The 13156-nt window shown below is 42.2% G+C and overlaps 1 protein-coding gene across 1 annotated transcript in view; it reads left to right on the top strand.

Annotated features, from left to right (window-relative positions):
- The window catches only part of EGLN3 (egl-9 family hypoxia inducible factor 3), a 28957-nt gene extending 16154 nt beyond the window's left edge, over positions 1-12803 (top strand). Inside the window, exons 2-5 of the mRNA XM_021401898.1 lie at positions 4979-5098; positions 6661-6797; positions 7499-7572; positions 9130-12803. Of these exons, the coding sequence (XP_021257573.1) occupies positions 4979-5098; positions 6661-6797; positions 7499-7572; positions 9130-9167 (369 nt within the window). The 3' untranslated portion in view covers positions 9168-12803. The remainder of the gene's footprint in view (positions 1-4978; positions 5099-6660; positions 6798-7498; positions 7573-9129) is intronic.

The raw sequence follows: 13156 nt of genomic DNA, 5'->3' as shown, positions 1-13156 counted from the left end.
TAAACATGCTGTTGTGCCTGTGTTAGACAAGACTCAACTGAAAATCTCTCATCTTTGATCATGAAATGTCAGACTACTCATGTTCTTTTAATGTAGAGCATGCTGTGTGCCTTTTGCTTTCTGACTGCACAGACTGTCCGCAAACTAAAAGCGGTTTGAGTACTGCATGCACTCAGAGTTAAGTCAATCAAGTGAACCCCAGTAATCCTCATTTCCTAAATTCTGATAAAGTGATTTTCGTTTTTACTTGAGTTGAAGGTTGGAAGCCTCTTATTGAACTGAAATTTGAGAAGCATGGATAAAATAAAAAATAAAACATGAATCCAAATAAAAATGGATCTGAAAGCTGCAGTGGTTGTAGCACCATTTAATTCTTATTAATAGTTTGGCTTTCCAGACAGCCACCATAGCAATATTTTGGATCAGCATTGTTTTGTGTCTATATAGTAGCTCATTTTATCTGACAGAATTTACAAGAGACTTCTGAATTTAACTGTTTAATGCACGAGCTGTATGCAGAAGTCATCTACATGAGGGATTAAAAGTGGCAGCTGTTCAACAGTATCCAAGAAGACCTGGGTGCAGCAAATGGAAAAAACATGTTTTAGAGTTTCTAGTTAATTGGTCACGTGTGTTGGCAGGGTAGAGTTACACAGGTCACTTTTCTGGGGTTGCAAATGACTAGCTCTGAAAGGAAAGGCTGAGATCATTGTGGTGCTGCACCAGCACCTGTGCAACTGACCCTAGGGGCATGTGGAGGCCACAGCTGAGCAGTAGGCGAGGAGAGCATCTCCTTCTGGCTTGCTGCTGTTGTGGTCTCCTGTTCAGCTTGTGTGCATCTTCTAGCTGAGGTGTTCTCTGAAGTGTTTTGTTCCAAGTATCAGTCCATTCCAGTGCTGCTTGTTTTCTGAAATGTAGCAGAATGATGCCTCACAGCATGGGCCTGGCTATCAGCTAAGAGAACATGTTTTTTGCCTTCCTAGAAACATTGGAAAACAGGGAAAAAACCTCTCTGTGGAACTGTTGTTTTCTTTATTCATCTCCAAACTTTGCTGGTGTCTTGCTGTTTGACTTGCAGATTTCTCTGGTTGACTTGAGAGCAATACTTAAAACTGAAGGATGAATAACTTACTTTTGCAAGCTTCTCTGCCGCGTGGAGCTTCCTGATGATTCCTGGCTCCTTACTAAAGCTGCTGATTAGCGTTTGTTTAACCGGTGGTTGCTTTGCACCCTCTTGGGATACCTAACACCTCTGATAATGACAGTGCAGAAACTGCAGTGTTGATCATTTGCTTTTTATTTTCCAAGTTTTGTAGGCTTTAATTTACGACTGTCAACTAAACCACTGGAGCATTGGTCTTCAAAATGCAATGTGTGTGATTGCAAACATGTGCATCTACATATCAGTTGTTAACTTTCAGCTGTTGTATAAGACAAATCCATCTATTTTAACTCAAAATAAGGCAAGAAGCTGAAGAAACTTCCTTCTGTTGCTTACAGTGGGAAGTTAAGCCCATGGATTGTATTGCCAAATAGAAGAAGTTAGGTATGTTTCTGTTTACTGCTGTTTGCTGGAGTTAGTTAGGATTGGAGTTGGCTGATGAAAAGAAGTGCTCCCCAAAAAGCAGTGCACTCTTCTGGGCATAACAGTAAAAAAAAAAAAGTTTTCATTGATGCTCCCTCACCTGAGGGCTGGATGGCTTGATTACCGTGATCCAGCCTCCAGCTTTTGTTGTTAGCCCCTCCACTAAACTGGTAAATACAGGTGTTCACCAATTACTTAAATAAAGTCTGGGTCCTGCAGCTCATCTCCTGTTTCTTGCTTGCTTTGAATGAATCCAAAAGTAGTGTTAACAGCTGGAGTCCCTCCTGAGGCAAGCTTGATCTGCTCTGGAGCTGCTCCAGCCAGTGCTCTGATAAAGCCTGATATCGTTTTAGGAGGACCAGAATGATTTCCCTTCATTGTTTAAGGTTTTGTTCAAATATTCTCCATGCCAGGAACTTTTGCTTTTCTCCCTTTGCTGCTACTAGCAAAATTTCTTAAAGTTAAGCTATAGCATGGCCAGAGTTCTTGGATTCTGTGGGAATTGTTCTGCTGGTTGATCCCTAGGGGCTTTGTGTGTTGTGGTTGCAAGAGGTGCCTGCGGTAAATAATGCATCATTGTCTCTGAGTTGAAGCACAAGTTTTGCTAGCAGAATATACTATGTGAGGGAAAATTCTGGCATTATGCCCAGATTTCAGTGGTAAGCAAAGCAACTAAATCCCTTTAAGGATCTAGCCTGAAGTATGTTACTGTCCAGCACCTTTTTGATTATGATATTTAATAGTAGGAGTACTGGGTAGTTCTGGGGACAGCTCAGTAATCTCGCAGCGCAGGCTGCATCTCCCTGGTGGCAGCTGCACCAGCTGCGATGGAGGCCTGCATCTCGCTCCTGGCCTGCTGCCTGGCTACCAGAAGCCTCTGCCCCCTCTCCTGCCCTCTCAGCTGCTGGGGTCATATTCCTGGCATGTAGGGACCAGGTTTAGAAAAGGGGTATTTAAATTCTTGGGCTTCACCCAGCTCACTTGTCATGGGATGCGTTAAGAGTGCACCTGTGTGAGCTGCTGTGCTGGAATGGGGGGTGCGTGAGAAGGTTGTCCCTCTCAGTGTCGGTACAGCTCCCTCAGAGCATCCCTACACTGCAGGTGCAGCTGGCTTGTGACTTCCATCAGGCTATAACAAACTCATTTCCAGTGCTTTGCTTTAGGCTGATAGTGAAGTGTAAGCTCAGCTGGGAAGCCATTTATAGACCAGAATGACAACAGAGCAGACAGTACCTATGGCAAGGCAATCCACCAAGTGCCAGGTGTGATAAGAGGGCTTGTTACTGAGAATTAAAGGTTTTTACTGTTGTTCAACATGATCTCCTGCCCCTGTGAGGCACCAGCCTCAAAGCAGCTGTGGCCTGAGGTGCTTGGGTGCAGAGTGAGCTGTGACTTACTGCTACCTGCAGGTACCACTCTGCCGGTCCTCATGGGGAAGAAGCAGAGCCAGTTTACACATCACTTGAAATGCAGAGCTGTCTTTTTACAGTTGTAGGTGTATGTATGTACATCCTAACTGGCCAACTCCTATTCCTGGTAGCAGAGGGCCCAAGGGATCCATCATGCTGGCAGACAGTGACTTCTACACCCATTCCAGTACCATGAACAGCATGGCTTTACGTGTGCCAGGAAGCAAGATGCAAGAACCCTGGAGATCCTAGGTGTAAATTTCAGTTGCTCTTGGTAAAGCCTATACTGTACCTTCAGTGCTGTTGTTAACGGTGCTTGACAAATTATTAAGGGCAGGTCATGACATAGTCTTCCTGTGGATTAGGCATGTACAATAATTTGGATAAAAAAGTTAGATGTCTTCTGGTTGGATGGATGGAAAACTAGATGGGTAAAAAATCCAGTTGAGTGCTTGGGGACAGATGGTAGTGGTTAATCAGTTGTGTTATATCTAGAGGTTGGTAACAAGTGCAGTGCCACAGGGGTGCAGTCCTGTTAACCATCTTATCAATGACCAGAAGCAGATGGCAGAGCACACTCTTATCAAGTTGAGATGACACTAAGCAGGGAGAACCAGTTGATGTGCCTGAGGGCAGGGTGGCTACTCAAAGGGAAGCAGATGGGCCAGAGAAACAGGCCAGTAGCATTCTCATGAAATTCAACATGGACAAATGTGAAATCCTGTTCTTGTGAAGGAAGAGCCCCTGGGGGGCTGCTCTGCTCCCCAGGGAAACCTGAGGACTCTGGGGATCTCGATAGGCAGCAAGCTGAAAGGGAGCCTGCAGTGTGCCCCTGCACAGCAGCATCCAGGGCAGTGTCCCCAGGAGCACAGCCTAACAGCAGATGGAGTATGATCACGTTCCCTACTCAGCCCTGAGAGACTACTTCTAAATGTTGAGTCCAGATCCATAAATGAACATATCCTGTCATCTGCCATCACTCTTGCTGCTAATACTGGCAAGCAATGAAAGGAGATGTTGGAGGGGTGGGAACAGGACTTCCATTGCCATGTTTTTAGAGCAAACTCCATAGAAGATGACTGGTATCACTACCAAGTAGTTCCAGTAGTGAAGGAGTGACTCAGGGACAAAGATCTTGTATCCAACCAGCACTCTCTTCTGCTTTTCCCTTCTTTAGGAGCTAATGATGTTAACTCAAGTTTAATGTTTTTTTGCTGTAAAACCCCTTTTAAGACCCTTTGTCTTGAATTCAGTTATGTGGTTTGGAATAATTCATACTGAGTTTATCTCATCATTCAAGGTGAAATTTCCGTGGTGAATTGATTGTTCCAGCAGCTCTACAGATGATCAAAGCTTCTGAAAACTGTTTGGTTAGTTCTGTGGCTTAGTCCATGAGAACAAACGTGCTGTCCTGTGCAAACACAGCACAAAAGTTACAGATTTTTAGAGACTTTGCTGTGTGGACTTCTAACCACCCTTCCTGGGAAACCACACTTTGTGTTGGATCAATGGGATGTATGAGATGTCAGAGATTGGAAGATATGGATGGAGGTAGTAAGGCATGATGTCCTGGGACCACTTTCTGCTTTCATTATGACTGGCAATTCAGTTTTGCAATGACTGCTCAGCTTTAGAAACTCAAGCAAACTTCATCTCAGATGGCTTCAGAGTCACGTAGCTTGTAGAGAGCAAATATATTGCTTCATAAATACCAGTGTTTTAGTTTCATTTGTGTGTGGTTTTTTTTTGTCTTAGTGCATATACCGTGAAATATGAAGGTTATCTGTTTCCTGTTTGGAATTCCACACTGGCTGAGCTACCCAGTGAAAAAAGCTCGCATGAATATTCCTTCTGATGCAGCTTTTGGACTGATCATCTGAAAAATGCTGAGCAAAACTGGTGGTGGTAGGATGCTCAGAGAAGAACAAATGAATATGGGCATCTTGGAGAAATAATTTTATACAGTCTTTCTCTTTTATTTCAGGCTATGGTTGCTTGCTATCCTGGAAATGGAACTGGGTATGTGCGTCATGTGGACAACCCGAATGGTGATGGGCGCTGCATCACCTGTATTTATTACCTGAATAAAAACTGGGATTCCAAGGTGAGTGAGCCACAAGGCTGAGGCAGAGCATGAAGAAAAACTACTTCAGAAACAGAGCTTTGGAGCTGTTAGCTGCTTCTGCGAACTGTGGTGAACTTTTGAACAGCTGGTCCATTCTTCATTGCTTTACATTTATTCTGCTGGTGTTTATAGCAACCTCTTGGAAGTAAGAATCTGAACTGTTTCCTTATCATTCTGTCTCCCATCCCACACGCACACACTGTTTAGTTGTTATAGAATAACGCTTGTAAGCACTGGGCTGTGGCACTTAGTTTTGTTTAGAGAAAAAGAGCAGTGAAGCTCTAGAAAGAATCCTAATCCCCTAAGGAGTAAGTAGATTCTGTGAGCAGAATAAAGTGACAGCCCAAATCTAGCATTTTGACTTGCAGAAGTTCTTAATGATGTTGCATTTGTGATTTTTCTTCCTTACAGTGGAGAGTGGTCAGGCCCTGGAACAGGCTGCCCAGGGAGCCTGGCTCCAAGCCTACCAGAGTTGAAGAGGTGTCTGGATAATGCTCTCAGATATAGGGTTTGGGTTTTGGGTGGTCCTGCGTGGAGCTAGGAGTTGGGCCTGATGGTCCTGGTGGATCCCTCCCAGCTCAGCATAATCTATGATTCAAGAGGATAGAACGAGCATGTGGCTTAGCTTGTTCTCTCTGTCTCTAATCACCAGTTGGTCTCCTGACAGGGTGGTCCTCTTGCTTCTGCCTGTATTACTAAAAACAATTAAGTCACGTTGGAATTTACTGTACTTTTAATTTAGAAACAAAGTAAGGGTTTGTAAAACCACAAGATGTCTTTTTACACTTCTGTATAATCAAATGGTGGCCTTTCAGTATCTGAAGGGGAGCTACAGGAAAGAAGGGGACAGACTCTTCCACAGGATCTGTGGTGATAGAACGAGGAGAAATGGCTTCAAGATTAAAGAGGGTATAATTTAGGTTAAATATAAAGAAAAGGTCTTTTACAGTGAGAGTGGTGAGGCACTGGAACAGGTTGCTCAGAGATGTGGTTGATGCCCCATCCCTGGAGACTTTCAAGGCAAGGCTGGATCAGGCCCTGGGCAACCTGATCTAGCTGTGTATGTCCCTGTTAATTGCAGGGAAGTTGGGCTAGATGACCTTTAAAGGTCCCTTGCAACTCTAAGGATTCTATGATTCTATGAAATACAGGCTCTGAAATACCATAAGCAGTTTCTTACATTTGCTGGGAGGAGATTATGATATCACACTGATGAAGTGGATCATCCTTACCTGCTCTGCAGTATTTACTGCTTCCAGAGATGTGGCTCAAAAGTTTCTGGGCATTTGTGACAGGGCCGCTGTTTTTTTTCTTGGATCATTTACTTTACCCAAATGTTTATGCTGAAACATTACAAACTGCTTGGGAAAGTTGAGGTGGCCAGGAGACACAGTGTACAGTTCCAGTGTTGTCATATAGCTGCCTTGGTTATCATTAAATGTTTATTCTGTTTGGACGCTGAGGAGGTGAAAATAAGTCATTACTCACATGAATGTGTGGCTGTTTATATGTTTAACAAGTAACCTCTCCTTTTCTTTCAGCTGCATGGTGGAATTCTTCGAATATTCCCAGAAGGGAAGTCCTATGTAGCAGACGTTGAGCCGATTTTTGACAGGTTGCTTTTTTTCTGGTCGGATCGAAGGAACCCACATGAAGTCCAGCCTTCTTATGCAACCAGGTAGGTAGTACACCTGATGCTGAAGTTTTGCCAGGAAAAAGCAAAGCATTTCTTCTACTAATATGATATCATTTGTATCTAAAATTAGGGCTATTGAGTATTTGTTTTAAGACATGTGCATGAAAAGTAGATAGCCAGATCTTGAATAGATTTTGTATTTTTCAGTTACTGGAATTTCTCTCATCAAATGAGGAATAGCAAGCTTGAAAGATAAGATTCCTTGTGTGACAGAAAAAAGTCCTTCGCCAGTGACGGAAGTCTTCCAAGCTGGACATAGCTGTTTAGCTGGGAAATGCTGGGTCACACTTTTGCCCTTATAACACTATAGGGATTCTTAGGGCTACTGTCTGTCAGCAGGCTATGAAAAGCTGATGTGACATAGGGCAGCCCCAAGCTGCCTAAAGGCATCCCAGAACAGAAAAGTATGCTGAGGTCTGTAAGCCATTTTGCCCTCTGTTACCAGGGGCTGTGCACTCTTTTATGCTTTCAAGCAGAAATTCGCACCTATATTTCTATCCTACTTGTTGGAATACACATATAAAGTGCTATCTGTATTTGTCTTCAAATATGTGTCATTTGTATCTTTTTTTAATTTATGAATCCAATTGTTTTGTTTGATTTCTCCATAAGAACTAAACTTAAAATAGAGCACTATTTTATAGCAAAATTTGAAGCAAACGCAAGATATCTTTCTTTTATAGATATGCCATGACTGTGTGGTATTTTGATGCTGAAGAAAGAGCAGAAGCAAAAAAAAAGTTCAGGAACTTAACCGGTATGACTTTTACAAAATGTTCTAGCTAGAAGAGTATGGCCTTCATTTTTAGGACAGTCGTGAAAGAAGAAAATTAAGGACTGGCCTCAATAACCTTGATGGGGAGTGTGGGAGAGGTGGTTTTTGATTTTTCCTTCTAAAACTACGGCTGAGATGTTAATTTTACCTTAGGAGTAACTTCAGTGTGGACACATTCATAATGACCTTGGAATGTATAGACTATATAAGTTAGAAAGAAACAAAGTTTATAAATACCTATGAACACACTGTCAACGGTTTACGGGCGTTAGGCCCGATTCCGTGACAAAGGGGACGGGGGACCTAAGGGCCCACGTCCCGGGAAAAGGGGAAAGGGGAAAAGGGTAGGGAGATGGCCCTGAGAGCAAAGAACAGCAGCAACAATCTGAGGAGAAACAAACTAATTTACTAAATAAAATATCGGAATGCAAAACAACACACTATAATACAATATAATTACAATTTAAGCTGATAAATCCAACACAGAGAGAGAGAATGTCCCAAAATCAAGGTAGGCCTTACTCTACTACCGACGATAAGACGGCTGGAGAGCGAGGTGCTGCCAAGACGAGAGACGGCGGAAAAAGGGACGAGGTCTCGTGATCTGCAAGTTTTTATACTGCGAGCTTCTATCTTTTCCCTCCGGCTGGAAAATGGTAACAAAGGAGCAAAGTACCGTGGGGACTGTAATAGTCCTTCTCTTCTGAGAACCAGGTATATCCACTACATGATGTTATGATGTGGAATACCAATAACCGAAAATCACAAAACCATGACACACACCTTTTGGCAGACAGTTTGCTAGAGTAGCTGTGATGATGGTGCTTTCCATGAGCTGCCTGCTTTCAGCTGGTTTCACAGATGGCCTGAAATCATCCCAGAGACATTTCTGTCGAACCCCCAGGACAACCCAACTCCAGCTTTCCTGTCTGCAGCACCTGGTACTGTAGTACTAGCATACAAGGAGGGGACTGAGTATCCAGCTGTGCTCTCATGCCCTATGCTCATGCTCAAAGCATTGCTGTTTGGATCAGTTTCATATCTGGTCTTCAGGGACTGCCTCAGGCAGTTCCTCAGAATGCAGCATTGAGAGTATTTTTCTTTTTCAAATGTATGCTATTCAGCTGGAGACCATCAAAATTATAATTAGTCAAATGGTTTTCAGAATAGATTGCTGTCATTTCTGTGACTGGCAGGCAGAACAAATAGAGACTTCTTAAACGGGATCACGAGCGAAGGGCCAAGAATTGGGAAAAACTAACCACAAATCTGGAGTCCCTGAAAGATTATTGGGCTACTTAAATGCTGCATGACTTATATTCAGCATCAGCAGGGTAATGATACAAAACCTTGGTAGGACTGCCTTGTTAACATGTTGTGGGTTCATATAGCATTTCAGTCTACACGATGAATTCATATCAAGAGTCTCAAGTGGAAGTGCTGTCCACTGAAAACAAACCAACTTTATTCTGTGTTTTTGGATGAATGCTACTGGAACTCTATGACTTAACTCTGATTTTTCTGGTCTTTTTGACGTAGATGCAAGGAAGAGAGAAGCAGCTCTTAATGAAGACTAATCAACTATTTCTGAACTATTTGAAGAAATAGGATCCCAAAGATGACTTCTGTTTCCGGTGAACCATGGCACATTTTTGTTATGCACAAGAACGCACTGGTTGTGTCTCTGTCAAGCATGTGCATTTTGTATTGATGGTACTTAAGGCAGCCTCCTGTCATGCCTGCATCTGGCAGAAGGAACCTTTGTTTTCTATTTGCCTTTTGCTGGAAAAAGTAACCAGGGTTTTAATTTAAAAATAAATAAATAAAAGGGAAAAAAAAAAAAGCCTAGTGGTAGTGGCTCAACCAACTGGCTTTTAATCACTTTTGTAACCAAGGCAACAATCATTGGAACTAGTGGGAAAAACCTGAGTCTTATTTGCACTTTACTGGGGGAAAAAATATAAATCTTGCTCAGTGGAAAGGAGCTTTGCAAGTTTAAAATCTGTGGCAGACTGCTGATGGGCAAGGAGAGATATTGGAAATGTGATATTAAACTGGATTTTTTTAGGGTCTTTTTATGGTATGTCCCACATGGGCTTGTTCATGGACTGCTCATCAGTTTTGCTGTATGGAACACTGCCTTGGCTCTTCTGTAGCAGGACTTTCCAAACAAACAGACTTCTGCCTTCACCACATTTCCTGGAGTTCGATTGCTTTTTCAAAGTCATGTTAGAGCTGTGCCATTCCACTGCCCTTTCTGTCCTAAGCTGGAGGGGGAAGTGGTTATGCATCAGTCCGCACCTTTGTAAAAGCATTCCCTTTCTGTTCTGAGCTGGATTGGTTTTGTTTTCTATTTTTCTGTTTGGTAAAGCAGCTGTTTCCTCCCAGAAGTTCAGTAAACTTTGAAGGCTGATGGTGCAGAATGCACTGACACTAAAGGCCAACAGTATGTAGAGTTGAATGTCTTTCTAATGACTTTTCTCCATCTATCATGTTTTGTATGACACAGATACGAATTTGAAATGAAATATATGTCTGGCAGTCTGACAAATGTATGGTAACGATTGTTGACATGAAGTTGATTTGTGCTGCTTATCCCTGTTAAGACATTTGTTTAGCTTTGTTTGCATGTGTATATAATTTGAATGAAACAGTGATTCTGTTTCAATTCTGTTATGCCAGGTAACCATTTCTGTTCAAGCCATGCGATATACAACAGATTATTCAATTGGCAGAGCACATTGTTTTTTTCTCCATCATTTTCTAAAAACTTAAACTCAATGAGTAACTGCTGAGTTATGGCCAATCTGTCTAAGCTACAGGCTACAACCAGCACTTACTGTGCACTTCAGAATAGCTCTTAATGAAGCTGAGAGCTTTTTCTGGGCCACCTGTCCATAATAGCTGAGATGGTCTTCCTGAACTGCCAGTCCCCAGACCAGTCCACCAGGCCATGCTGGGCTGTTGTGCTGGCGGTGGGCCTGGGTCTGCACCTCGGCTAGGGAGTGAACAGGAAGCATACAGTGGCTGCTATTAAGCCGCAGTGACAAAAGGGTAATAGCTACATAGGACAGAAAAGAAATAAATTCCCTATGCTAAACAATGATAATAGAAATGGAGTATTTCTTCAGCAGTTCTGTGTTACAAAAAGCTGGGAGTCCTTCAGCCTGTTCTTGAATTTTGAATGTAAATACAGTAGTGCTATGAAACCCCTCATCCTCTCTGTCTTCTCCCAGAGATCCAGCTTTGGTTGTGTGGACTGGACTTTGTTCAGCCTGACCACTGTGCACCTTAAGGGAGGAATATGAGGGAACATGTGACAAACACTCTAACTCAAAGCTAGGAAAAGACTAATAATTTGATAGGTGTCCTTTAATGTTAGGAAATATATTATTTTGCTACACTTGCATCTAAAAAACACATCGTAGACTTGAAAGAATCTTAATGATGACTTGCAGTTCTCATTCTGCAATGTTTTTGTGTATGGTGAAAGTTAGGTCTCTTCCCCAAGAGTGAGAGGTAACCCTCTGGAAGATGATAGGTGTCAAATTCTCTGAAAGGGCCAACCAGGGTATTATTTAAAAGGGGGAGAAAAAATCTCATCCTGATGTATTGCTATGCAAAACTGATAATGGAACGTAAGTTTAAAACTTCTATGTAATTCTAAGTGAGGCAAAGACAGCTAAAATGGTGCAGATCAAGACTTGCTTTGTATTTGGACACTGTAACCTTAAAACAATGCACTAGAAAGATGTTAGTACAAATGTCACTGGAGCCTAGAACAATGGAAGAATGGTAGGGTGGAAGGGGAAAGGACTTGTATAAAGTTTGAGAAAGAAAGGTATTTTGGTTACTACGACCTACCATCTGCCTTCAGAAGTGGGCAGCAACACGTGGTGGATGGAGGTTGGAACAGTGTAGATGCATTTATTGTAAATAAAGTACATATTTTCATTTTTATCCTATATCTTCCTGGTCTAGATAGAAGAGAGAAAACAATTATCCTGTGGCAGAGAACATTGCTGCCTTCTTTGTTAACATGCGTAATGAAATACAAAAAAAAAAAGTTGATGACACAGGATATTGAAACCAATTCCTGTCCTCCGTTCAGACCTTTGCCCCCTTTCCAAGTCAGTGGAATGGTCTCCTCAAAGATGTTGTAGTTTAATTTGGTGGTGGTGGGGTGATTGACGGTCATGTAGGAATCCAGTCTGATGTTTTCTGTGTAGATTTCTCATAGCTGCAAACTGTTCTGTTGGAATGTAATTGTGTGAGAGTTCTGGGGTCAGCAGAGGGCATTTCAAAGAGATTCTTTCCTTTCTTTGGGTTTTGTCTTCATGGCAAAGTGATTGAAACAATAATAGCCAAAGAGCACTTCTCATCCAGTTGTGAAAAGGCATTTAACTTTAAGTGCTCAAAAAGCTTTCCACTTTTAGGTAATGTGCCTTCTTCATTCATATCTGTGGAGATGCTACATGCCACATGCCACATGTGCATGTCCTGCAGTTTCTCGTGGCTCTTTAGAAAATATATTTGCCTTTTCAAATGCAATTTCATTCAAACCAGTGCGCATTCGGAAATACGCAGAGCCACCAGGCCACAGTTTCTCATAGGTGGGGTTAGTTGTGCAGGAAGGAAAAAGGCCAGGAGACAGCTGACGACTAGTCCACAGGCTATTTGTAATAAACCTGTAACAAAACTTGCAGGCCTTTTGGGCACAGTAGCCTCTAACAAATCTCATTTTCTCTGGATTACTTCTGGTTCTATGACATCAACAAAGTAATGTTTAAAAATATCCACTTTTTGGTTTTTTCTTTTCTTCTTTTCTCTTTAAGCAGTTTTAGTCCTTTCCTATTGAGTTTTTTAAAGTTGTTGGAATATATTTTATATATATATATATTGTTGTTGCAAAATAGCTGGCTCTAACACCACTTGCATCTAGAAGAAAATGTATCTATTTGCAGGCAAATAACTAGTTCTACTTTGACTGTTATGTACTCCCAGCAGATATCTGAGAGTGAGTTATGACTACATCTTCTCTTGTCAGGTTGTATGCTGGTCAACAATGCTGGCACTTTGCATTGGATTGATATGGAAACCTGTAGTAGTATTTTATCATGCATCACATTTTGTGTTCCTGTTACTCTTTTTAAAGAAAAAGTGTGGCAGGAGTCAATAAACACTGGGTCATGTTAAATGTGGTCCTGTGCAAATCTTTCTGGTCTTGTGTCTTCCTGGGGCTAGGGTTGCAGTGGGCACACATGGAGGCATTGGGCTGGATGAAGTATGGTGGCACTGCACTGTCAGCAGCAGCTGCCACTGTCCCAACTGCCAGGGCAGAGCTCCGTTTGCTGCCATCAGATTGGCACGTTCTCTTGGTCGCTTCCTGCTATTCTGAAGTTACGTACCTTGCTACTGACCCTCTTCTTGAAATGCTTATTTGTTCTCACGTTCCTGTTGAATCAGATAATGTTCTCACGAGTCAACTGTCTTCCGATAGCATTATTTTTAACAACATCCATATATACCTCTGCTACTCCTCCAGACTGAATCCCACAGTTTTCTC

Source organism: Numida meleagris, chromosome 6 (genome assembly GCF_002078875.1).
Source record: "Numida meleagris isolate 19003 breed g44 Domestic line chromosome 6, NumMel1.0, whole genome shotgun sequence".
NCBI lineage: Eukaryota > Metazoa > Chordata > Aves > Galliformes > Numididae > Numida > Numida meleagris.
Note: the sequence above shows the minus strand (reverse complement) of the source record. Positions and strands in the feature narration are given on the sequence as shown.